This window comes from Grus americana, chromosome 6 (genome assembly GCF_028858705.1).
Source record: "Grus americana isolate bGruAme1 chromosome 6, bGruAme1.mat, whole genome shotgun sequence".
In the NCBI taxonomy this organism is placed as follows: domain Eukaryota; kingdom Metazoa; phylum Chordata; class Aves; order Gruiformes; family Gruidae; genus Grus; species Grus americana.
This window is the reverse complement of record NC_072857.1, coordinates 43,178,406-43,205,411: the sequence shown is the minus strand read 5'-3', so window position 1 is coordinate 43,205,411 and position 27,006 is coordinate 43,178,406. Positions and strand designations below refer to the sequence as shown.

The 27,006-nt window shown below is 43.8% G+C and overlaps 1 protein-coding gene across 4 annotated transcripts in view; it reads left to right on the top strand.

Moving 5' to 3' along the window:
• The window catches only part of ADARB1 (adenosine deaminase RNA specific B1), an 84,829-nt gene that overhangs the window by 21,588 nt on the left and 36,235 nt on the right, over positions 1-27,006 (top strand). For 3 of the 4 annotated variants that reach the window (XR_008577624.1, XM_054829815.1, XM_054829814.1), the window contains exons 2-4: positions 2,821-2,857; positions 18,346-18,420; positions 24,912-25,843. Coding sequence is in view for 3 of the 4 variants with exons in the window: in XM_054829815.1 (XP_054685790.1) it covers positions 18,393-18,420; positions 24,912-25,843 (960 nt within the window). In the remaining variant the exon portion in view is untranslated. The remainder of the gene's footprint in view (positions 1-2,820; positions 2,858-18,345; positions 18,421-24,911; positions 25,844-27,006) is intronic. The other variant, XM_054829816.1, reaches the window with a different exon arrangement.

Genomic DNA, 27,006 nt, shown 5'->3' with positions numbered 1-27,006 from the left:
TCCTGTCTGTGGCAGGAGGATAAACCTGTATGAAAATGACAGTCGTGGTTTCATGAGGGAAGCAAATGCCAGTGAGGCGACATGCACATCTGTCTTCGGGGCCTGTTTCCTGACATTCGTAAGGGTCTAAGAATTGGGTTCCTGATTTTTTGGGAAGTAACGATGTGGAGATGCTGTGGGGAGGTGCCGAGCTCTTGGAGGAGCCCCTGCAAGAGGAGGTGGGGAAGCGCGTTCTGACTTGAGCGAGCCCTGAGGTATCCCCATCTGCCCCCAGGCCGAGCCAGGCAGGGTGTGTGGAAGATGAGAGGTTTATTCCTGGTTTTTATAACAGTGGTATTTCTTTTTCTTTCCCATTTAATATCTTCACTTTTTCCTCCGCCCCTCTTTTTGCTCGCAGTCCTTCAGCAGCAAAGCTGGCTTCGTCCGCCTGCGCTCGCCGGCGGGAGGGGTTAGTGCAGGTCAGGGGGCTCTGGGCTGGGGCCTGGCTTGCAGGGGGCTCTGCCGCTGCCGCTGTGGGGCGGGAGCCACAAAACCTAAGGGCAGAGCGATCCTCTGCTGAGCAAATGCCCTTGGAGCCACGAGATGTGTCTGCACGCGTGGCTCTGCCCGCTGTGAAAACCCCGTGCAAATGGCATGGTGTGCCCATGGGTTTTAAATAGAAAAATTAAAATCAGCATTTCTTTTTCCTGGTGGTGAGCTCCTGCTTTTTTTCCCCCCGAGATGAATGTAGTGCCTTGGGAGTGGGCAAGAGCGCTGTGGTGCCCTGCAGAAGCAGCAACCAGCCCTGTCTGGGCAAGCTGGCAGGGCCCCCCTGCCTGCCCTGCCTGCCCTGCCTGCCCTGCCTGCTGCTGCTCACCTCCTGCAGTGCAGACTTGGACTGCTGAGGTTTACCAGCTAGAAAACTAGGAGTTAGAAAATAAAGGTTGGGGTTTTCACTGTAGGTACGTTTGTAAGCAGTACTGCAAAACTGCTCCTCACGCGTTGTGCCTGTGGGCCCGTTCTTACCCTGGGTCTGCAGCTGTCGATATATACGGATTTTTTGTACTTAAGCTCCAAGTCTCATGAATTGTCTTTGTTTAGTTTGTTTGAAACTCAGAGAATTACTGACTGGGGTGATACAGCCTATAAGGAATACAATTTCTAAAACAACTTGAGGGTATACTAATGTAAAAACTTAGTTAGAAGTTACTAGCAGTGTGTTGTCTCAGGATTCATTATAACTTTAAATAAAGCAATGCTCATGTAGAATGAGAATTATCAAAAACTCATTTAATTTTTTTGTGTGTGTGTGGATGTTGCCACAAATACTGGAATTTCATGTCACACAGTTTATAGCTCATATTCCAAGGGTTTGGAAGAGGTTTTGTTGTGGATATGGGGCTACCAGGTTGGGAAAATATGAGGGAAATGGTAAATCATCATGCTGTAAATACTGCATTATTCCATTTGGTGGGATTGCGTATAATCCGTTGCAGCTTCCGTTGGGAAGCTGGCTTCAGCTGATACTGCGCTGAGCTTTCTAGGCATTTTCACTACTTCATGCTAAGACCAATATATTATTGGCATATTTTTCTGGATTAGTGGAAAATGCCACCGTGAAGTGTTGGGAAATTGAAATGTCTTTGAAAAAAAAACCACCACAACCCGGATTGAATTAATGCAATCTCCTGGTATTTAAATATTTTTTACTATTTAAAAATTGTTTCAATAAATATTTAAATGTTTTACGGACTTTAAATATTGTGTCAGATCCCTTGTCTAACTTGACCAAAGCAGTTTCAGATACCATGTGTACATCCACCAGTTTGGTCCATAGCTGTGCTGTGCGTGCTGCATAACTTAAATTTTTGCAGGGTGCCAGCACCCTCTCGTGGGCAGTGTAACAGCAGAGAATTTTTGTCTTTTCAAGGTGCAAATATCAAACCCCTTCACAGGTCCCGGTGGACTGCCTGGGGGTGTTTGCAGAACGCAGCCACCTGGCCAAAATACTCTGTTGTTTTGGAAACAGTTTCTGTGATTTGCTGAACCGTTTTAGAATAGCGGATCTTCCCATTGATAAAGTCACATAAATATTTTCCTGTAACTAGGTTATCTGTAAAAATAAAACTAACTGTTCCTGATTGAACAGCCGTGCAGTTTATATGTATTTATGGAAATAAAAGAAAATTTCTTGTAGCATTAGTCCTTTCCATTATCCTGTGTCCTTCTTACCCCATTGCTGGTAGTTGAGGGATTTTCCGGTTCTGCAGGCACTTCAGCACGATGCAAGCTGATGCCGGTAGTATCAAGAAACTGGTGTTTGAAAAAGGTCTTGTTTATGTGGATTAAAATCAACCACTAAGAAGAAAATTTAAGGTCTAAATTAAAAAAAAAATTCTAACAAGACAACAGCTTTAGTTTTGCTTGCAGGATAAGTTGGCTGTGATAACACAGAAGTTGATTTTAGTTTTCAGCCGTTATTGGGCAAATTTTTTGCTGACCCTTTCTGTTAGAAGGTGCAGAGATTGCAGATTGGGTTCTGCTAAGTAGCTGCTTGTACCTCTGGGATGTTTCTCCTGGCCCCAAGTACTAAGCAGCTTCAGTCTTGATTTTTTTTTTAATTTATTTTTTTTTTCCCAGCCAGGAATGTCCAGAATTGTTTCTCCCCCTCCCTTTGCTGGGGTTACAAGGGAGCTGGCTCTCTGACTGTGTATATGCAGTATGTACTAGGTATTCTTACAGAATCAGAAATTTGTCCCTTTTAAGGTCAGGAGTTGCCATTTGTAATGCATTTAAATCTGTAAAAGAAAAAAATGTTAACTGTGCTTCCTCTTTTTGCAGGTTGCAGAATCAGCATGTGTCTCTACTAGTTAAAAAGGTAAGCAGAGCACATTGGCAAATATATAGCGAGAGTCTTTGTTTTCTGATGGATGCATTCAGATCGTAACTTGGAAGAGAGAATTCATCTTAATGCCCTTAAAGAGTTATTTAAACTTTCTTATTTTATATATAACTATTCTTTATCTTTGTACTCTAAACCCCTTCAAAGATATTGGATCAGTACGGTTTTAAAATAGAGAAAATATTGTTAAGAATTATATAACTGTATCAAGCCGATGTACATGTTACAAAAAATTACTTACCCTTCTAACTGCAAATTTTTATCCAATCCATATTAATAAAATAAATATGCAAAGCTGGCACGTAGAACTTGAGAGTTTGCTGAGTGTTTGAGCCAAGCTCGATAACTGATTGTGATTGGAAAGGAGGAAATATGGCCAATTTCTAAGTCTGTCTCCTGATGCCAAACATCACCCTACCTGCATGACTCTTTTTTTCCTTTTTTCTTTTTATAAAATAACTTCAAAATCTTTGAGACTTTTTTAAGCTCCTTTAAAACTATTTTAGATCTTTCTTCCAATTAACTATTATTTTCCTTAGCACCACTGGGTAGCTGCATCTATTATCTTTTAAATGGTGATGAAAATACTGATGTTGCTTACTGGGAGATCTAGGCTGCTCAGGGTTTTTTTCTCTGAATGGTTACCACTTTTTCCTTGGAAATACATTTCTGACAGTCACGGGTATTTGAGGAGTCCTTCAAAAATAATGTAAAAAAAAAGAATAATTAGATGTTCAGACCTCAGAGTAAGACAGTAAGAAGGATACAGCCAAAGGCTACCAAACCTCATAATAAATATATGTTCCGAAACAGTTCACTGTAGAATAAATCCGCAAACACCGTAAGGTATTTCTAATTTGGAGCTGGGTTCTAGACTTCCTTGGTCAAGGGAGCTATAGCCGTAAAATCCGTTATTTGTGTGGTGCAACAGTAGATGGTGCTGTTGGAGCAGAGTCGATCGCCTGAGGAGTGGCCCTGCGAGCTGGGGCACCAGGTGCCAGAGCTCTGGGGGTTCCTAGTGCAGCCAGCAGCTTTGTGTTTTGAGATTTGCTGTGCAGAGCAAATGCTCAGGCTGTAATTAGCCTATACAAATTCTAGCCTTTGCTGCTAATTTATATTCAGTCGTGCTGCAGTACACAAAACTTGAAGGAAAACTTGCTGTTGGCCTGTAATGCTGTCCTCGTGCTTGAGAAGTACATGAATTGCACGTGGGGGAAAAAAAATCACTAAGAGTGCTTACAAAGTATGGTGTGTGACCGTTTCTTCAATGGATACAATCAGTAAGCTGATAGTAGTGACCAAATCTATAAGTAAGTGAGATTTGCAAGGATGGTTTTGGTGCAATATATTATTTTTTAAAAGTAGTAGTAGTGAGTTTCTTTTTTGTTCAGTGGTCAAACTCTTTTTGTCCTCTTTCTCCTTTCCCCAGCAGCTTTCCAACTTACCTGATTTGAAGTGAGTCTAGTGGGTACCTAAAGATCAGATAATTATTCCAAAGAGATAATTATTCCTATGAGTTTTGCGAAGAGTGCCAGGTGAAGGAGACCCTCCCTAGGTGCTGTGCCTGGCAGAAGGGCTGCAGCGTGGCCTTAAGCCTCCTGGTGCTAGGGAACCTCGATGGGAAGGGCCTGTAGATGCCACAGCTACAGGGTCGTCAGGTGGAACTCACAAATACTTAGCCACAAAACCCCATCTGTCACAAGCCATAGATGCACAGAAACCTAGGCTGGCTTTGTTCCGGTGGTCTAGGTGGCAGAGAAGAGAATTGAGAAAAAAGGAACGTCTCGGTCAGCGTTGCTGTGTAGCCTCTGGTGTCACTTGGGTTACTTTACCTCTGGGGTTTTGATGGAGGACACCTTAATTGTCTAGGGTCTCTGCATTCCGAGATTTGCAGGTGAGATTTGTAGGTGCGTAACTGAATTCCCCCTGGGAATTGTGTTTTCTTTGGAGAGAAGGCAGTCCGGTTTCTCCTTGATGCTTTTGTGGGTGTTGAATCTGTGAAATACAAGATGTTACGGGATTTACTGCTTCCAAGGAACACGTTAAAACTGAATGCCACGTTTTTGTTCCGGTGCATCGCGTTTGCTTCCTCAAGTTCAGGTTTTAACCTGCTTTGTTCTAATCATGGAGATGTTGCAATATATTTTCCGATATTGAATATCGAATCTCACACATAGTACAGATTGCATATTTTTTGTTTCCTAACACTGTCGTTAATGTGCCAACTGCGAATGAATGCAGTGGGTCACTAAGTTTCTCTCCCAAGTGCATCATGTACATTCCTGAGTCAGTAGTCAGATTTTAGAGACTTTATTTCTCTGTTGAAAGCTGTCATTCTTCAAGCTAAAATTATCTCAGATCTTCTTCCTGATTCTCATAGTGCAGAGGCGCTTTGCTTTGGGGAGCAGTGGTCAGTTGAGTCGGAGCTGCTGTGGAGAGGAGAGCCACAGGGCTGAGCTGGAGGAGTCTTTTTTCAGTCTTCACACCAAGTTCTGTGAACCAAAGCTCTGGCAGGTTGGGGCAGATTAATTGTTGGGGGCAAAATCACGTTTGAACTTTGAATACCTGATGCAGCTACTCTTCCCTGAAAGGGAAGGAGAAACACACGTTGTTACGTACATCTGTCTTGCCCGTGGCGAGAACAAGGTGGTGAAAGTTTCCCTAGCTGGAAGAATTATGGTAAAGAGCTCAGTGGTTTCGCAGGCTGTTTCTTTGCTTTTTACAAAGTGTGCTGTTTGCTCAAAGGAACAAAATGAATTCCTGTTCCCCTCAGGAGTGTTTTTTGCCTTTTTCTCTCTGTGTATCAATGGTGCTTTTCCTTCAAGGCCGTGTAGATGTGGATACCTCACCCTCCTTGTCCTTTCCCTGTCATGCACAGCTTAATGTGGATTTAAATGTCAAACTTGGCCTGAAACTGTTAATTAGTGAGCTGCAGAATCACTAACTTTAGTCTTAAATTAGGTCTGGTGAGATGGGAGAGCGCTCCGCCCATGCGCAGCTGGTGCCCATGCTGACACGAGCTGTGGGCTTCATGGGGGTTTCCTTGATGTCTGCCTTAACCTTGCCGTGACTCTGTTGGGTTGCAAGGCCTGATGTCAGACTATCATCACTTTTAAATGAGGCTATTTCTGGCTTCCATGAAGGGACAAATGTTGCTGTGTTAATCCAGAGCGTGCCTCTGGTCTGTGAGCCCAAGTGGGCAGTATTTAGTAAAGAAAGGAGAGATGCTGGAAGCAGAAGAAAATGCCTGCCTTTGTGTCTGCTGCAAAGGAAGATCACACCTTGCTGTTCCAGGGAAGACTGGTTTGGGGAGTTGGTCTTAGATGATGGTGGGACTCATTTTTTCCTGGGCTTCTTGATGTTGGTGAACACGTGATAGCGTGACAATGGCATTGGTGGCTTGTTCCACCATTGCAAGTTCTTCTTTTTAAATAGTGTAAGCTGAGCATAAATGGTTCTGTTGATATTTCTTCATCCTCAGTGGTGTCCATTAATGTAGATGCTGAAGTAGAACTTCAGCTCCTCTGAAGTAAGCGGGGAAGTTTGCAGCCCTTAGCACTTAGGCTTCCTGCAGAAATAATTTCAGTCAGCAAGTTAACTCAGTCTCAGGAGCTTTCCATCGCAGGCTGGAGATGAGAAAGGTGTTCCCTAGGATCTGTAGAACAAGTGCCAGCAGAGAGAGCAGGAGGTGGAGAGGTAGGGTTCCTTCTAGCAGGTCAGCCCAGTCCCAGTGGTGAGCCTGAGTGTGTTGGTTTTGGTTAGTGAAGTACTGCTAATTTAAGATGCCAGCGGCAATGTTTTTCCAAAAATGCCAGCCTGGCTAGTTGTCAAAACGTGATGGTCCATGTATGTCGTCTACCAGAGTTTATCCAGATTTGATGGTGTGCTGTTATCCAAAGAGCTGAGGCCTGATACACTGAGAAATGAAGGTCTGAGAGCAGGTGGAGGTGACTTGTCAGAGAAGCCTCCTTGCTCTGGTAACATGCTGAAGAAACCTGTGGAGCTTGCACCTGCAAACAGCCCTTGCTGGAAGGTGTTTTCTGTCCTGCGAGGTTTAATCTACGTGCAGGATTAAAGGATGCTGCAAGCCCCAGTCTGTGCTGCTCATCCAAAGGATGAACATGTGTTCGGTTGGTTGCTCAAACTGGGGAAGCGGGGTAATATCACAGCATCCCGTAATGTCACGTGTTGCTTTTTTGTTTATGAAAAGGCTGGAAAATGCTACAGTTAACGTTGCTGTTGGGAAGTCTCTCAGTAAGACCCGGCGTACAAACCCTCGTATGGAAAATGTGCGACTGAAACATAGCTCTTGGAGATTTGCATATTTGCGTATTCCTGCTGTTCACAAATGTATTTTCTGCGTTCCTGGGCAGCGTATGACATACGTGACTAAGAACATGAGAAACAATGACACAGGATGCTGAAGGCACCTTGGTTTCATGCACTGGGTTGTATAAACATTTCCTTGCTTATGTCTCTCCTTGTTCCCGAGATATGTACGAGGCTGACGCCACGCCAAAGACTTGCCCTCCTTTTCTAATAACAAAATAAGAATAAATTTGCCTTTCCACACCCAGTCGCGAGGATGTCTTCGACATTGTCCTTTTAAGAACGCTGTCCTTCCCTGCCCCGTCACTTACCGAAGGGTTAATTGTCACATGTGCCTCCTGCGGCGGGTAGGGACGAGCTGCAGCGTTCGTTCATCTTTGTTCATCGGACCGTGCGTCGGCGCGTCCTGCGGTTCAAGGGGCCTGGGTTGGGTGAAGAGAGCGCAAGGAGAACGCAGGGGGAACCCCCTTTTTGGGGAGACATCGCTGCCTTGTCAGGAGGAGGTGCCGCGGGCTGGCAAGCGGGGCTGGCAGTGTTGCGTGGCATCTCTTCTGGCCACGGCTCTCGGCATGGGGACCCTCTCCAGTGCGGTCCGGCGGCGCTGTAAGCGGAGGCGGAATAAACGATCGGAGCGTAAAGGTAGTGTTTTAATTGCTGTGTGGTCGAAACAAAGTATGGGGGCCGGGGGGGTAGTTGTAAAAGTTTTCAGGTGAGGTTTGAACCTTTGTTGCTAAGTGCAACTTCAGTTTGTTCTGTTTGGATTAAAAGAAATATTTTGAACAGAATCCTTTTACGTCTCCCAACGTTTTATTTCACTTGGCTTTCCAAGTTTGGAAGGAGAATACTGTTTAACAAATACAAAACTTCTCTAAAGCTGCAGCTTTCTGCATTCTACTCCCTTCTAATAATAGTTTTGTTTCAGCTGCCAGGTTACGATATTTTGCATATATGCCATTCTCTGTTAACATAAAACGTTGGGTAGCCGCTAAATTTTCCTTTCGAGGTGTATCTAGTTTTCTCCTCAGTGATGAGGCTAAACCAAGATAGCTGATAAAAGGGGCCTTCACAACTTTTTTATGTGTAGTGAATACATAGAATATTCAAACAAAAGGCAAGTTGTATCTCTGTACTCATGTAGTGTGTACTTGCTATCACCAACATTTAGTTAAAAGTCTTTCAAGGAGTCTCTTGAGGAAATAAATGCAAATGCTGTTGTGTTGGCTAGTACATTTTGAAGTATTTCTGGTGTTCTTCCTGTCTTCGACAATACCCGGTGGGAAATAGAGACTTCAAAACCAGGAGAGAGTTAAAAGTGTAAATATACTGTACTTTTTCGTGGCTCCACTTAAATTAGCATACATTTAGATGTTTTTGCGTTTGATACGGCTGGCATGTCATGCATTTAGGAAAGGAAAGCTTTTTGCAGTATTTCTTGTAGTCTAAATATTGTGGGGTGTGCTACTCTGCAGAATCGCTTCCCTTCGGCGTGTTTAGCTAACAGCTGCACTTTGGTTTGTTGCTTCACGTTAGAAGCAAAAATCCCCTCTACTACATCAGCATAGTGTAGTTGAAACCTGAATTTATTTTAGCAGTATACCCGAGAAAAAACACTTAGCCTGCTCCTTGGCTGCACATTCTCCTTAGTCCTATTCCACATACAAAATGCTGTATATGCACTGACCTAAAGCAGTTAACTAATATGTATGTCAATTATTCTTTATTGTTCTTTTTGAAAGATCTGTAAATCTCTGAGCAGCAATTAAGCTTTTTCCTTTATTCTTACCTTTCTTTTTTTCCCCCCAAACTTAAAGTTTTTCCAGTGGTCTCAAGGAGCTTGTGTCAGAGCAGGTTTTTAGGAATAAAAAGTTTACTCGCACCTGCTGTCTGAGGCTTCGGTGGAGTCCTTTTGGAAGCTGTCCTTGCTCAGATGCCACCGACGGTTCCAAACCTTGATGCTGAAGCCGTGCAGAGACTTTGTGCCTGTAGGATCTGAGAGGTTTCTGGACGTCTGTTGCTGTAAACAGATTATTTAGAGGCAGTGAATGTATGTATTAGCGCGGTTTTGCTGCATTATGAAACCTGCTCGAATAAAAGTTTGGAAGGTCAAAGAAGTCAAAACCGCTGTTCCTTCTTCAAAGTGAAATGAGAACTGAATTATTAATGATTTCAGAAGTAATCAAGCATGCCTTGGCAAGAGAGGAAGCTCTTTCCTGTAGTGAGCAGCCTGGGTTCAGAGTCCTTTTTCTGAAAAAAAAAATCTACCCTCAGTTTCTGAAAACATACGTGGGCACTATTTTATATTATTTTAAATTATTTCTTTTTAATTACCAGGTAAAAAATAATAATAAAAAAACATAATCCAGTCGCAGCAAGTTTGACAGCTTGATCTCCTAATTAATATGTGTACAAAAAGTGCTGAGAAGTTAATTCTCTCTGCCCCAGCTAAGTACTTTCTCCTACGTGTTATACGTACTGTCTGAATGTTATTCGCTAGGAAAAGTAGATGGTTTTGGATTTCATTAGTAAGTACATCTAATTCATTCTCTTCAAAGCATTTTTGACTGTTAAGAGGTCAGAAGTTAGGTGTAATGGAAATCAATGATGCGTTACTTCCATAAAATGCCCACGGCCTTCTTGCTGTAGTGATGTGCTTGGGATGGGGGAACTGTAATGAAAAATACACCCATGGTGCTCTGAGAGACTTCAGGTGCACTTTACTCCTTGCTTTAGGTGTCAAAGTCAAATCCCAGCCTTGTCGGGCAGTTTTAGAGTCAGGTAGAGTCAGTTTAGATCAGTTGAGCAGTTGCTTGCCAAGCAAAGGGAGGAGTCTGGATGCTTGTGGAGTCCGTGAACTGAGAATTGGTATCTGTTAGGATGCTAAAATATTATAGATATGTTAGTAGTTCTTTTTCTAGCTCTTCCCTGCCTGGGAAGATGGTGCGTGCACAGCTTTGTACGAGTGGGAGTGTGCGTTGTTGAGTTGAAATGTAGTGATGGGACCACGTGGGTGGCACGGTTCAACTCAACGCGTTCTCCGGAACCCATTCGCTCCATGCAGGGCGAGTTTCAGCGCCTGCGGCGCAACGCCCAGGGACGCAAAGCATGGGAGAGCACGGTGCAGAGACGCAGGCTTGGTGGGCAGTCAGCCAAGCTCGGCTGGGCTTTCTAGCCCGGGGTCTGTGCTAGGTGACTTCTGCGAAGGAGCAGGCCAGCAAGGAGAGCAAGGCAGGAGTAATCCACTGTTGTAGTCCTGGGTGCTGGGGGGGAAGGGCTGAGCACGGCTAGTTTTTCTCAAGTGTATTTTTTTTATAAGGAAAGGATTGGGAAAAAATGTAGTCATTCATTATACTAACTCTTAAATACATAAAATGTTAAAAGGATACAAACGCTTCATTAGAAAATGTGGACAGATGGTTTAGTGTCGTTTGGCTGCGTTATTTATTACTCTGGCGTCGCATCTCTTACGTGCCTGACAGCCCTTGTGTCAACCATCCCTGTTACTGACCATCTTAACTGATGCTTCCAAAATCTTTTTAGCACACTTATTTAATTGTTTTTTTTTTAAATAGATCTGTGTAAATTCTGTGTCTTACAAACTTCAGTAATGCCACCAACAGTCTACATTAATTTATACAAATATTTATGCAACTGGAGTTCCCGTTTACCTATGCTTTTAGCAGACAGGAGCTTGCTTTTCCTCTGCTTCAGGCTGGAGGAGCAGGATGCCCGGCTGTGGGGATGCGGTGCTGAGCCCAGACTGATAACCCAGCTCCTCGGGAGGCTTTATCCCCCATACGGCAGCGTGAGGCAGCTGTACGGCGTCTCTCACTTCTGGCTCGGCTTGCCAATCGCTTCCGTGGTGATTCAAAGGGGAATTGTCCAAGTCTTTCGTCCTTGAGCAAGCCGTGGTGCTGCGGGAGTGGCTGGAGCCGGTTTGATGTGCTAAATAAGGTGACAATTATTTACAAGTCCTGTTGATTACAGTCAACTAATTTCTTCTTGTTACACTGGAGTTGTGCTGATGCTACATAATGCAAATGTGGCAGTACAGCAAAATGTTTCCTTAGTAGCTCTAGTACTTTGGTAAGAACATTGGTTATTTGTTGGGGTTTTTTACCCTGCCTCTGACTTCGGGCGGCAGCAACCCTGAGCTGTGACAAGTGGGTTAGGACAGCGGTGACACTCACTCGGGGCTGCGAGGGACGAACAGCGCTGGGCACCACGCTCCTGAGGGCAGTAGATCAAAGGAGAGCTAACCTCTTCCTGTTTTACATCTAATTCAGGCTTGGACCTGATACTTGCCGCAGCCCTCGCTCTCCCCAGATCTCTCTGGCCTGGCTCGGTGATAAATGCGCTTGATTCCAGTCACAGATCAGAATTTCCCAGCCCACTTGCTCAAGCTCTTAACCTTTATTCAGTTAGGTGTATGTGGTGATGGCACGGGATGTTGAAAATTGATGTTGAAGCTCCCTGTGGTCTTTAGGAATACCTCGCCGTGCCTAAAGCCTTTAAAGCATTTTATCGTCTCAGGAGTATTTTATTTTCCTGTTTCATACGCATTGAAATAAATAATTCTGAAAAGAATCTTTACTCAAAAGGAAAATTATTTTTTCAACAATGTTGCAGGTCCTTTCTCTAAGAATTAATATATTTTCAAGGGAAATTTATCTGAACTGATACAAGCTTGGAAAACGTAACATCTTTTGGAATACAGTACTTTTAGAAGCATCTCACCGGTTTTCAAACATATTTGAAATGCTTGCTTTTTAAACCATAAATACCCTTTGGTTTAATAGTTAAAAAATATTATTTATCACTTTGTTTTTGTTGTCTTTGCCAATCAGTTCAAGGGAAAGTGTATTAAGCCTTCACACTTGCTTCAGTTATATGTTTTAAAACCCCAAATGTAGTTAGTAAGTACATACAGTTTACATGAGGCACTGTATACACACGTACAATACACAGTACGGCCAGGGGTAGTTTGCAAACACGCGAATATCCCTTTCCCAAATTCCGCATGGCAAGCAGCGTGCCCATAGCGCTTGGGAGGTGCTGGAATTTGATTCTGATTCCAAAATACCTTGTTGGTCCGTGCTTGGTTGTCATGAAACGTGCATCATCATGATAAAATAAAACACGGTGCTTTCATGATAACACAGAAACACAGCCCACAAAAAAATTCACCTTTTGCAGATACAATCTTTACGCTTTTCCGGCATAGCTGGATTTTAAATATCTGTGACTGTGTGGTATCTGAGCTGTGTATCTGCACAGGATGAGCGCTGCTGCTTCTGTTACTGTGGAGAAATGCTTCCTCTTAACTGCTGTACATAACTGTGTGTAATGCTGTCCATAATATACACAACAGGTAATCTGGTTGATGGTAATATTAGTATGCTGAGAGTTACAGCCTTATTGATAGTACAGAGTTAATTAGGACTGGAATCAGGCTTTCTCTATGGTGATAGGAAAGCAAATTTAAGCAGCTTTTATAGAGCAAATAAAGTAGCCTGTTTAGCAAAAGTTCTGCTCAAATTTCTAATCTCTTTAAGGGAAAAGACTTATGTGATTTGCGTGATCCTCTCCCCTCTCTCTGTCCATCTGCTTTAGCGAGGATGGTGACCAGGTGCGAGAGAGATGCCCAAGCTGGCGCTGCCGCAGCGGAAGCATGGCATGCTTTGTCGTTAAAAATTGATGAGCCAGGCGTGTGCAGGTCTTACGGGGACCTGGATCAGACAGGGGTGCGATCCTGCCCGTCTGAGCTGCCGCGTTGCAGGGAGCCCAACTGGTGGCAGAGGTCCTCTTGAATCTGTTGCGTTCGGAGCGCGCACTAGGACGGCGCCTCGGATATTCTGAAGCGGTGTCTTCTTTCCAAAGTCTGCGCTGCCCAGCTGGGACTGGGGAATTCTCAACAGCTCTTTGGCATCTCTGGCACTCCAACAAAAAGCAAAGTAAGGTGCCCGGGTGTCCTGTCCTTTCCTCCCGCTGCGCCCTCGGGCATTGCACATCCTATGGGAAAGTAGTTGTCCCCAAGCCGTAGGCATTTCTTTTGACTTTTGCTGGAAAATAACTGTTTTCTCTTCCTAGTTCTTTCACTCATCCCTCCTTCCCCAGTAAGTATTTCTGTTGTTTGTTGGTTATTGCTGGCACTTGTGTACTTGGCATTGATGCAAGCATCGCTGCTCCAGCCCCCAGTGACCGTAGGTCTAGGGACGGGTGGTACTGCAAAAAAGGCAATAAACCCCATAGTTGCCAATGTTCAATAATACACACATTTGCAAGTTCTTGCTTAGCATAACACACTAGCGTAGCCACGCAATTGCCTGCAGTGAAAAGGCTGCTAATTCTTTCAGTATGAAGCACTAGAGGCGGCTCCGCTGCCCCATTCAGCACAGCGGGGCGTATTTCAGTGTATGGATGAAATCCAGAAGCTCTTGAAGTTGGAGGGAGAGAGGGAACTCTGATCGGCTCCCACTTGTTTGTTTGAAAGGCTTTTCTGACTCTTAAACTCTATCTAAACGAAGAGTGATTGAGGTGATGTATTTGCTTTACTCTGCTTAGTAAAACATGCGGGTTTATGGCAACTTCAGTTACTGGTTGGTTTGTTCCCCCTTACTGCACTGCGACAGATGCCACCATGAGACGGGGACCCTGGTCGCCAGCCCAAAGTGAAGTAGCCAGGATTGTGGCTGCCATGGCCTGCAGCTGGGATAAAACATGATGGGAAGCTCTGCATCCCCCTCAGGTCACCATGAGTATTTTAGCTCAGAGGAGGAATAACCCACCTAAAGCACGTCAGTGCTCCTCTGATGCTGAAGGGATTTGCATTGTGGTTGGAGCTGTCTCGTGCTGTGTGAAATGAGGCACGGGCATCTTGGGGAGTGAAGCCTCTCAGTTTTAGTGGTGTGGGAGGTGGGTTGGGTTTGCGTGGCAAGGTTTTGGTAGCGGGGGGGGCTACAGGGGTGGCTTCTGTGAGAAGCTGCTAGAAGCTTCCCCTGTGTCTGATAGAGCCAATGCCAGCCGGCTCCAAGAGGCACCCGCCGCTGGCCAAGGCCGAGCCCATCAGTGAGGGTGGTCGTGCCTCTGAGATAACAGAGTTAAGAAGGGGAAAATGCACCAAGAACTGCTGCAGCCAGAAAGAGGAGTTGGGCTGGGTGTGAGGAGCCACACGAGTTTCCTGCACAGCAAAAGGGATGGAGGAAGGAGAGCAACCCGCTGTGTAGAGGATGAGTGTATGTACGTATACCCGGGCTGGAAGCGATGCTCTGGGAAGCTCTTTGAATATGCAGATGTTCCCTGGAATACAGGATTTGTTACGGACCAGCGGCGAGGTTGTGGTATACAAGGTGAACGGTGACAGGGATGCGAGAGAGAGATTGTCACGCTGAAACCCACGGTTTACCTAAAGCTTTGATGCATGTGAGATGGAGTTTACATAGTCATTTTGTACGTAGCCTTGGGATTAAAAAAAAAAAAAAATGTTGTGGAAATGCAGTTATTTGTTTTAGGTGCTCCCAGGAGTCTTGGGAGAAGTAGTATGTGTGGGTCAAGTATTTTAGCTCTGTGCCCCTTGAAATTCTGCACTGCTGGTGACAAAATTAATGGGGAGTTTTACTGCTTGTCTTATCATATTTTTACGATCTGCTTGAGTTTGTGCTGTCTGGCTTGTGGGGAATCTGAACAGCTTCTCTGTGCTCAGAAGTGTGGTTTTGCATCTTTGGTCACTGCCTCTCCTTTTTGTTTGTGCAGAATCCTCTCAGTTACTTAAATCAGTGTCTTCTCCAGGCAGCGTTGGGGAGCGAAAAGGAATCGTCTTGCCTGAGCAAAGACACTCCAGGTCACAAACTGGGATGATCAGAAATGTCTGGTGGTGGCGGTAGGAAATTCAGGATATCTGCAAGCACGTGGGCTTTGGTTTTGAAGCAATGTGTGAAATGGTGACAAACACAGAGATATATTTCTTTCTCCTTCTACTATTAGAGACGTAGCGTTAATTAGTGTAATGATTGCTAAAGGCACATTTTACATTTTCAGTAAGGGCTGCTTAGCTCCTGCTGTGAAAAGTAAGCTGTGAAGATTGCAAATAGCACTGTGCTGAGGATTTTAGTTGAGGATAAACAGATTTCATTGTTTTAAACTACTGAATAACAACATTTAGCGTGGATTTTACCATTGCAAACTTACACATCCATACGTATATTTTAATGTCGCTCTTCATTTCTCCATATCTGATATTTTTGGACTACAAGTTTCTTGATGTTTCTGGTATACACGATTAACACATTTTAATCGCCTACGTGCCAGTGGTTGCAGTTTTACAACCCCCTGGTTTTGAAGTGACAGTGTCGCTGGGCAAGTTGCACAGTTATCCTGTCCCAAAGTCATCATCTGGCAGGTCAGGATGAAGTTTGAGTGTGCTGAGCAGTGGATGGATGGTTCCCCAGCTGTTCAGCCTGCAGGGCAATCAGTGCTGCTTCTGTGGTGTGCATCATCCCTGTGGGTTATACTGCTGTCGAGCAGTTAGCTGTGTTATTTGTTTCTGTATCCCTACATACCCTTCCTTCTTGGGTGGAATTTTTTGTGAGGTTTTTTTTCTCTTCTTCTTTTGTTAGGAAAGATAAAACCAAACTGACTTCAAAAAGCACAAACCAGAACAATGCAGTTCATTACGTTTGGCGTTTATGCCTGGACTCTGGATTTGCAGCATGCTTTTCCATGCTTTGCATGAAGTGTCTACCGAAATAATAAATAGGGTAGGAATGGCTAGTTTCTTTTTGCAAACTGAATAATTACTTCTTATGCTCTCCAATTACTCTTGTATGCCATCTGTGCATTAAGAACAACATGGGTGCAAAGTTCTGCCTCTTGTTTACTAGCTACAGCTGACTACAGTTTTAATTCAGAGTGGAATTAAAGCTAGATTTTTTCCACCAGAGGAGGGAAGAGAGATGGAACAAATTCGTCATTACGGAGCAGGCACGTGGCCATGTTTGTTGTTGAGCGTTGATTTTATTGTGTCAGCCTTATCAAGTGACCATGTTGGTTTATGTGGTTCCTCTTCTCGAAAACTTCTGACTCTGTTGTCTGATTTCCACCAGTGCTGACACTTTAAGTCTCAAAGCATTGACGTTCCTAAATATTTGACGTTGGCAGCTGGATGGGAGACACAGATGTGTGTCCTCGCTGAGGGAAGGGCAAAATGTAATGTAACAGAGCAAATACTTGAGTGCTGTGAATTGTGCCAGCCCATACGGCAGCGGGAAACCAAGCAGCGTCTCCTGCGCCGCCCACCTCCCAGCATCCCCACGCTTTTGAAGGCACCAACGACCTCCGCTTCCCACCCCGACCTCCCCGTCCCTTCCAGCAGCAGCCTCAGCCCTTGGTTTTACAAGACATTACCATGCCTGGCAGTATCCTCCTAAGACATCATCGTGCCTCTCTTCTTCCCCGCCACAGCGCCCAGGTATTTTTACTGGCACCAGTAGTGATGTGCTGGTGGTGAGAATCAGTTCCCTCATCTGATCTGACGTATGTGACCGCAGCCTCGGGCTGAATCGGGTATCGCTTCTTCTGCCGCGTCCTGAACGCTTACCTGACAGTATCCATGCAATCATTAACTTTTACGATATGTACAGCGTAAGTAAAATGTCCACGGGTAGTTAGAATTGATACTCTCTGTGGTAAAAGTAAGCTAAGTAAAAGGCGGAAGCTCGGCTGGGAGATAATTATATTGGAAGTAACAAAAGAAGGTTGAAGTTTCACCCCGTGATTTCTGTGGACTATTCGTAATAGTTTTGGAGTAGGATCAAAGATGCACTTAAAAGTAGGACTTCAATCTTAATTTAATCTGATTGTCAGCAAAAGGAATCAAAGTTTACAGATGTTACACGGGACTAGATTATCACAGAGCGGTTTTGCGTTTGTACTGGACTTCACTCTCTTCAGGTACTTTCCAAACATTTAATTGTGGTGAAGAATCAGCTGAAAATTAATGCATTATATTAAAAAATATATATATTGCCATGCAGGCGCAACGCTTAGTTGGGAATGCTTCAGAAGAGCTGAGACAGATGCCAAAATTCAACAGATTGGCAAGTACAACACAAATTTCCATGGTTTGATCCACTCCAGTGTAAGAACGTGAAGCCTGTTAATGCTCCGCTACTTTTTTCTCACTGTAATAATGGATCTTTTAACAAAAGATCCTTTTTTGTTTGTGTGGTTTTGGGGTTCAGTGCTCCCTGTTGGAGCGCTCGTGGCATAATGAGACTGGAGCAATTACCTGGAACACGACAGATATTAAGTACTTGATTAGTTTTCAGGAAAAAACAAACAGGAGTAATAATAAAACCGAAACCAAACCGCAAACCCCATCACCCTTAAATTAGTCCTTTTGACTTGGGTAAAAGCGTTGCCTTCTTCCAAACGAAACGCTAGGCAGATTTTGCATGTCTGATGGTTATATTCACCTTTAGATCAGTCTCTCTTGATGAATTGAAAATTCCTGTGGCTAATAAAATCTATTTCCACACAGCCAGATAACCCACAGGTAATATCATCTGGATTTTTCAGTTAATAAGAAAATCCAGTGTAGGAGAGAGGGTTACGTTACCGGCTCTGCCCTTCGCCTGATGTGGGGCTACATCCTGCAGTGGTTGATGATCATCTCATTTGTAGGAGGGATCTTGGGTCAGGATTTAACCAAACCAAACAGACATCCATCAGTTTGGTGCTGGGTAAAAAACTGCATCTTCGGTGTTTTGACTGCTTAAATTGTCTGTCCGGTAACCTGCAGAGTGGATTTGACGTTATTTTTGAGGTTTTGTTTTTCTTTTTTTTTTTTTTTTTTTTTAGAAATAGATAATGTAGTTTACATACTCCTTCAGATAAAAATATTGTAGTTCATAATAAAAAACCCCGAATTCTTGCAAACCTTGTCAAATTTTCAATTCTGCGGCGTGTACCTCAGCTACAGAAATAGGCACTTTGGGGAAATATTATGCGAAAAGTGAGCAAAAACCGTGGACAGCCCAAAGCAAAACCAGTGCCCAGGCTGCTGCTTTTAAAGAACATTTAATGCTTTACCTTGTATCTTGGTACCTTAAAGCTTAAATATCCCACTCTCTGTTTTCCAGACAGAAGCAGTCTCCGCCAGCCAAGAAACCAGCAAAAATATTTCACAATGGATGTAGATGATGAAGAAAACATGAGTAAGATGTGCTTATTTACACAGTAATAAATGATGTAATCATTTCTGAAGGTGACTTTTTCCTCACGAGCACAGGGATGACTGCGAAGAAACTTTGGAAGCACAAATGAAAATTATTTATATGTTTTAAAATACAAGATAGAAGAGTGAATCGGAGCTTTTGCATTAAGTGTTTTAAATGCGCGTGGCTATACGCTAACCTAGTTATACTTTGTGTCTCATATTTTTCTTCCAACAACTGACTAATTAAACAAAATATTTTCCTGTTTTGAACCTGCAATGAAGAAGAGAGGGAGAATACTGGGAGTGCCAAGGGTTGGGGACCAGTCAAAAGGGAGGGGGGAGACGAAGGAGATAGAGTTAAAATGCACAAAATAAATGAGGGAAAGCAGAAATGGAGGAAGGAGAAGCAAAAGGAGGAGTGTGGTGGGTTGACCCTGGCTGGAGGCCAGGTGCCCACCAGAGCCGCTCTCTCACTCCCCTCATTCACTAAACAGGGGAGAAAAGGCATAACGAAATGCTTGTAGGTTGAGATAAGGACAGGGAGAGATCACTCACTAATTATCGTCACGAGCAAAACAGACCGAACTTAGAGAGGGAATTCATCTAATTTATTACTAGGCAAAACAGAGTAGAGGAATGAGAAAATAAAATCAACTCTTAAAACACTTCCCCCCACCCCTCCCATCTTCCCGGGCTCAACTTCACTCCCGGCTTCAACCTTCCCCCCCTCAGCAGCACAGGGGGACGGGGAATGGGGGTTACGGTCAGTTCATCTCACGGTGCTGCTTCTTCATCCTCAGGGGGAGGACTCCTCTCATCGCTCCCCTGCTCCAGCATGGAGTCCCTCTCACGGGGTGCAGACCTTCAGGAGCAAACTGCTCCAGCGTGGGGTCCCCCACGGGGCCACAAGTCCTGCCAGCAAACGTGCCCTGACGTGGGCTCCCCTCTTCACGGGTCCACTGGTCCGGCCAGGAACTTGCTCCAGCATGGGCTTCCCACGGGCCGCAGCCTCCTTCAGGTGCCTCCACCTGCTCCGGTGTGGGGTCCTCCACGGGCTGCAGGTGGAATCTCTACACCCCCTCATCCTTCCTCCATGGGCTGCAGGGGGACAGCCTGCTTCACCATGGTCTTCACCACGGGCTGCAGGGGGATCTCTGCTCCAGTGCCTGGAGCACCTCCTCCCCCTCCATCTGCACTGACCTTGGTGTCTGCAGAGTTTCTTACATCTTCTCACTCCTCTCTCCGGCTGCAAAAGCTCTCTCTCTCTAAGTGTTTTTCTTCTTCTTAAATATGTTATCACAGAGGCGCTGATTGGCTTGGCCTTGGCCAGCGGCGGGCCCGTCTTAGAGCCGGCTGGCATTGGCTCTGTCAGACACAGGGGGAGCTTCTAGCAGCTTCTCACAGAAGCCACCCCTGTAGCCCCCCCCCCCACTACCAAAACCTTGCCACGCAAACCCAACACAAGGAGCTAGAAGAGCTCTTGCGTGGCTGATTATCCTCATTAGGTGCTGCTTGTTCCAGCCCTGAGCTACTGAATTGCGCAAGTGTGTTTAAACACAAAAATAGTTAAATATAGTGATCATCGTGATGCACACGCTGGCAAAGCGCTGCGAGGTTGCTAACTCTGGTGTAATTAAGGTCTGACAACCTGTGGAGAAAAGTCTTCTCATTAAAACATTATAAAAATACTTGTACTATTATTGGCCTTTCCACTATCTTTTGTGAATGAGAGAAATGTTCTGTTGCTGCTGTGCTGCTGTGCTGTGCCTGACTGTAAATGATTGTATGTGATGTAATAACAAATGTGCTTATTTTTCCCCTAAGTGACAACGGCTAAACAGCGCGTCTCTGGCAAAGCTGACAAAGCCCAGCAGTGTAGGAGGCTTTAGGGTGGAAGACTTTAGTTCAGTCTGAAGGAGATACAGAACATTTTTAGCGGGAGATAAGAAGCTAGATCGCTGTGTTTAAAAAAAAACAACAAGCAAACAACACAAAAAACCAAACCCCCAAAACCCCCAAACCCCTAAAAATATTAACTGGACTAGAATGCATCTTTTTTTATTTGACCAAAGTATGGAATATGATTGCTAACACTTTCTTTTCCTTGGTATAAAAGAAGTTACTTCAGGTGGATGCTTTAGCTATTCCTAAAAGTGATCTCCCTGAGGAGGACTTTAAAAAAGCAACAGCTGTAGTTGGATAATCCACCTAAGATAATTCTTTGGATAAAACATCCCCTTATCTCAATAAGGAGAATATCTGAGCATGAAGAAAAGGTGCCTTCCTGAGCTGGAGAAAATATCATCTCTTCACAGGGGCATTCTGTAAATGTCCCTAAGCGAAACAGTTTTTGTCTACTTCTGGGTTGGGTTTTTTTTTTTGTCTGTTAGTGCATCAGCCTGGGAACCCATTCACTGAACTTTGTCACCTCATCAGATGTGGGGGAGAGAAATCAAAGTTCAAACTCTTCAGTTCTTCCCCTTAATATGTGCAAAGATTCCTTAAATTTTTTTTAATCTTACAGTATTTTTATATCTCTCAAGATTGCAAAGTGCGATATCGAAAGTTGCCTATTAATTTTTTTTATTTATGTAGCTCCTTTTTGGGGAAGTATCTTACAGGAAAGGGAGGTGGGCATATGCAATATTTGTAGCTTGCAGTTGCATAACTAGAATTGCTCTGCAGAAGCCAGAATTAAACTTGTATTGGCTCAGCTGAAATGTAAGACAGTGATGAGGGTACGTTAATATCCCTGAGAAAATACAGTGTTTCGGACTTCAGGTTTAAAGGTCTTCCTTCTTTATCCCTTGAACATAGAGAAGATGTTACAAGAGATTTGGGGAAAGGTTTGGGGGTTTTTAGAATGTTTTTATTTGGGTTTCCATTGCTTTGCATGGAAGGTATGTCCACAGCACTCTGAAGGCCCCAGGAATCTGTGCCAGAAGCCCATCTGCATATTATCTCCATGTCAAATCAGAGAGCCCTGCGGAAGCATTGATACAATAGAAATAAATAATTTTCTAGGTGTAAATTCACCCTGTTGCCTCTCCTTATCGATTGCCTTATGGACAAGGGAGAAAACCTGGGACACTAGCATGTGGCTGTCCTGGCCTTTCTCTTTGATCACTTTTGGGGGTGAAGATGCCCTCCCTCATTCTCTTTGGAATGACTGAGAGACTCCCCAAAGTCTTACAGTCTCTAAAAGAGTGTACTACCAAAAAAAAAAAAAAAAAAAAAAGGCTGCAGAATAGAGCAAGAAAAGCAAATATAGAGTCTGCTGCTGTGAGAAGAGGATGACCTCGGGACAAGGGACAGAGAGCCCTGCGGTGTAGAAGAGGGTTGACAAGTTTGAAATAGTAGAGATATCAGTAAAATCATGAGCAGTACAGGGTGTTTGATATTGGAATCATCAAATTAAAAAAAAAAGCAATTAAAAAATAATAGATACTCTTAAGTGAGACTAACCGATGGGGCTCGAAGCAAGCAATGGGAGATGTCTTCATGCAATGTGAAACGCATTGCCCAGGACACTGTGGATACCAAGGGTTTATGAAGTCTTGAAAAACAGTTAGAAAAATTCCTGGGGAGGAAAAGCCCCCAAGGGTGGCTCCCTGCCACCCCTCCGGGACAGCCCAGACCTGCGGCTCCCTGCAGCTGACAGCCTGCCTGGGGAAGCACTGCTGTGTCCTTGCTCCAGTTTTATGTCCTCTCTTGGGGTCCACTGGTGGCCCCGTCGCAGGTGGGGAGCTGGGCGAGGCGAGGATGAGCAGTGAGGCTGTTCTTTACTTCTCCAATGAGGTGAGATGCCTGGGGAAGGGAGAGCTGTTTCTGAACAGGGAGGAGAGGCTGGGCTGGAGGAGTTACTCCATGTCCGATCATGGACAAGATGAAATGAGATGGCTTCTCTGGCTTTAACAGGTGGTGGCAGCTAATCTTGCTTTTTGACTAATCTGTCAGCTCTTCTCCAGCCCGAAGGTACTTGGGGGAACTCACCAGTGCTGGGCAGGGCAGGCTAAAGAAAAGGACCAAAAGCACGCCTTCACCCTGAGAAGCAGTTGCTCTTTCTTGCAGTCCAGTGACTGTGTGGGCTGAAACAAACCCAGGTCTGTCTGCTTTGCATGGAGAGTCTTTTTCTTTCCATCACGTGCAAAGCTTAGATTTGGATCACCTCCGCGATGTAGAAACTTGCCTCCTTTCGTGGTCTCTGAGTTTGACCCAGGCTGCTAGCTCCCTGCTTGCTTTGTCTCCTAGTTTCTTCCACCCTGCAGGTTCTCCAAAGCTAACAAGCCTAGTAGCTCTCAGGCAAGGAGTAGTTTTCTTCCCTTCTTTCTTACTGAGACAAGGTAAGCATGCAAGTTTTTCCTGCTTCTTACGAGTCCCTCCTCTCTGTCAGGACATCGTTTCCCCTACCTGTGCCATGAGATGGATGAAGGTGTTCCTCCAGCTGCTGTACTTACATGCAAGAGTTCTTTTTTTTTTTTTTATGTTCAGCTGGAGTCTGTTCAACTGATATTTTCCTTCTGTGGTTTCCACAGGCACTGGTAGTAGTCTTCATGTAAAAAGAGGCCATTAATTTGTGTTAACGGAATATTTCTGGTTAGCCTAAAAGTCATATTGGTTGGTAGCAAATTCCTGGTGCTGCTGGTAAAAGCAATGTTCCAGAAATGGTGTTTTAGATGAGATGTATTTTTTTGGAGATTGCAGCTTCAGGTAAGAAACTCACTGTAAGGAAAGATTTAAAAATTCACTCTGTTGTCCCTAGATTTCTTCACTGTGTATATATGTATATAAAAAAAGAATATATATGCATGAACACTGTGTATTGACAGTTGTGGCCCTATAACACATGTTCTGCAGGAAATATAATTTGCGGCTGAACATTCCAAAGGAAACTTTATTAAATTTAGCAGATTTCTAGCAATGAAATGCTTCAGAATATTTAGTGTTTCATTCTTGACCGAATATAATTGACTGGAATTTAATGTTCAGTACTGTACAATTCTTTGTTGTGCTACTGTGCTTTAACAAAATGTGTTCCTACTTTGGCTTTTTCTCTTGATTTTTTTTTTTCCTTCTTTTCTCTCTGAGCACCGAAAGGAGTAACCTATCGAGCTTTTGCTGGAGGATGTTATAAATGAAAATTTAGTAACCATTCCATCAGCTTTGTAACTTGGGTGAAGTGATGTGTGCATGGTAGGGGATTCTTAGGGAAGGCTTAAGGTGTGGTTGAAATTTGTCACTGTGAAAGGGAGCTTCCAGCGCGGTTTGCTCTCATTTCAATTAACATTTATCACCTAGTATCAGTGTAGATGTAAGTATAGATATTTTGTAGGCTTTGAACAGAAATGTTAGAAATACTTGACCTAGTAAATTTGCCTTGTCATTCATAAATGCCAGTATAAAGCACAAATAATTAATTTCTCTAGTTTCTTTATCAGGATAAAAATGAGGTCTTTGCAGGTATACCAAATATAATTATTCAAATATACCTCTGACATATCATTACCCAACTTTCTACTTAAGAAAATAAATCATTAAATTAATATTACAATGCCTGTTGGCCCCCCATTAAAATGTCATCATTGTGATTGCGCCGCTTTTGTCACCCTTCTTGTATTCTGCGCAGTTTTGAGAGAGGATCTTTATCATGATTTTTGGGTTTGTAACTCTCGTGTCAGCCATTTTCTTACTTTGCAAGGAATTAAAAAATAGCTTGTAAATGGCAAATATAAGGTTTCTTAATAGAAGTCTGTGTGGAAATACACAAAGTAGTCTTGTGGTCATGCTGGCAGAGCAGGTAGTTCCTGAGCAAACTGGGGTGAGGTGGAATGAAAGTCTAGGAAAAGCATAAAAAGAATTGAATTTGGAGAATATGGAATAGCTAAACAGAAACAAAAGCATTCAGACACTCTTCAGTCAAGGTGCCTACCAAAAAACTGCCTAATTTTTCATGGCTTAGGTTTTATTTATGTCATGTCTCAATTTGAGCAACTAAAGTCACTGAGAAAAAGAATGTAACGTGAATAAAATAAGAATAAAGTAAAATTAAATATCCATCTCCTAGTACTGGTCTTAAGCATCCATTTTTATTTTACTAATGGTAGTTCGTGGTTTTATAGGCATATGCTACTATAACCTATATTTCTGGTTTAAAGCATTTTTCAGGCCAAATGTAACGTATGAGTAAAAGTTTTGTTCCATCATGATATAAATTAAAAAACAAAAAAGAAAGAAAAAAGCTGCAGTGTTTTATTGCCATATGATTGTATCAAATGCATAGTTTGAAAATCATTCTCGAGTGTATTAACTTTTTGAATTGTCGAGAGGTTGTATTGCGTTATTATTATCTCTGCTGGTATTGCAAAACATTTAACGTGTGAGCACACATCACTTAACCAGTTACAAAGAGAGATAAAGGAATCTATAAATTTTGCATTTACAAGATCCTGCAACGAAGGCATTGTAAGTTACTCTTTCTGGGCACCGCAGGTTCGAGCAGCACCGATGTTAAAGAAAACCGCAACGTGGACAACGTTCCCCCCAAGGACGGCGGCGGGCAAGGTGCCGGGGAGGGGACGCAGCTCTCCAACGGCGGTGGCAGCAGCAGCAGAAAGCGTCCTTTGGAGGAGGGCAACAATGGCCACTCCAAATTTCGCCCGAAGAAGAGGAAGAAAACGCCCGGCCCTGTTCTGCCAAAGAATGCCCTGATGCAACTTAACGAGATTAAACCTGGTTTACAGTATAAACTCCTCTCCCAGACGGGGCCGGTCCATGCCCCCATGTTCGTGATGGCAGTCGAAGTCAACGGGCAGGTGTTTGAGGGGTCTGGCCCGACGAAAAAGAAAGCCAAGCTTCATGCCGCCGAGAAGGCTCTGCGGTCTTTCGTCCAATTTCCAAATGCCTCGGAAGCCCACCTGGCAATGGGGAGGACTCTGTCGGTCAACACGGACTTCACCTCTGACCAAGCGGACTTCCCTGACACCCTTTTCAATGGCTTCGAAACGCCGGTCCCTTCTGATGCATCCTTTTACCTAGGGTCCAACGGGGACGGGTCCTTTAGCTCTAGCGGGGACTACGGTTTGCCGTCGTCTGCCGTAGCCAGCAGCCTTTCCCAGTCGCCTCTCCCCGCCCCATCGCCCTACCCCTCTGCCAGCGGGAAGAACCCCGTCATGATCCTCAACGAGCTGCGCCCGGGGCTAAAGTATGAGTTTCTCTCAGAGAGCGGGGAGAGCCACGCCAAAAACTTTGTCATGGCCGTGGCGGTGGACGGTCAGACTTTTGAAGGCTCGGGAAGGAATAAAAAGCTGGCAAAAGCTCGGGCCGCTCAGTCGGCCCTGGCATCCTTGTTTAACATGCAGCTGGACCAGACCCCGTCGCGACAGCCCATTCCCAGCGAGGGGCTCCAGTTACACCTGCCACAGGTGAGATGAGAAGCCCTTTGGTTTTGTTGATGTCTTTGGGTAATGACCAAGAGTAGCCAAGCCATGTGTATTAAGTCAGCTTGAGCAGCATTTCTGCTGTTTATTCTGCTTTTGCAGATGTGTGTGGACATATATATATTTTTTTTTAACATATATATATATAAGGTGATTTATCCACTTATGGCTTCTGACAATTGCATGAAATCTTTGTATTCTGTTGGACAGAGAGGAGGCTTTCTTGCTGATCCTTTCAGCCTCGATCATGTCACATAAGAAGGCACCAAGCCCTGTGCAGTGCCAGCTTGGATTATGGTTTGTGCTGAGGAAAGGTTGAATCGCGTCCTGCTCATCTCAGGCAGCAAGACTTAGATGGACTTCAAGTCAGAATTACCACTTTAAGTAAAATTATTATTTAAGACAACAGTTTTTAGCAGAGAAGAAAATCACTCTGTTCTGCAAACTGAAATTGTTGGCATCAACAGAGCTGAATAACGGAAGTCAAGGACAGATTAAGTGAGGCTAATGCAGTTGCCGTGTATTTCCAGGGGCTCAATAAACAGCGCGCTCACAGAGGGCATATCCAAGACCTGTGGTTAAACAGCCGTCATCTAAAGGATTGTGCTCTAATCGAATTACTTAATAAGCATATGTAAGTTACGTAGGCAAGTAAATCTGGATGAGGAATAGTTTAAATCAAATAATTAATGAACTAGGGAAAGTATCAAACATACCAGACATAGACCAGAAATTTAAAATAGCTAGAACGGAGTAATTTTAAATTTTTTTTAATGAAGAAAAATTCTCTCTTATTTGCTTGCTTATGTTTCTCCCCAGTCAAACTACAGTAATGATTGTTTCACTACCCTCTTTCAACTGCGGCTTTTGGGTCTTTTTAATGATACTATATGTCTGTCTAAATTAAAATACTTGCCTGTGACTTTTCTTGCAACTTTCTATCTGTTTATTGTGACAGTTTTAAGGCTTTGACCTTTTCTATCTCAAAACCACTGGTTTAGATGTCATTAAAAATAGAAGATACTGGTTTGATTCATAATGTGGGGTGGAAGAGTGTAAGTAGGTGTTGTGACTATTTTTAAGTATGTTTTCTGAAAATGCATGGACAATATGCATTGTTTAGAAATTCCTATATGCTCTCTTTTTTT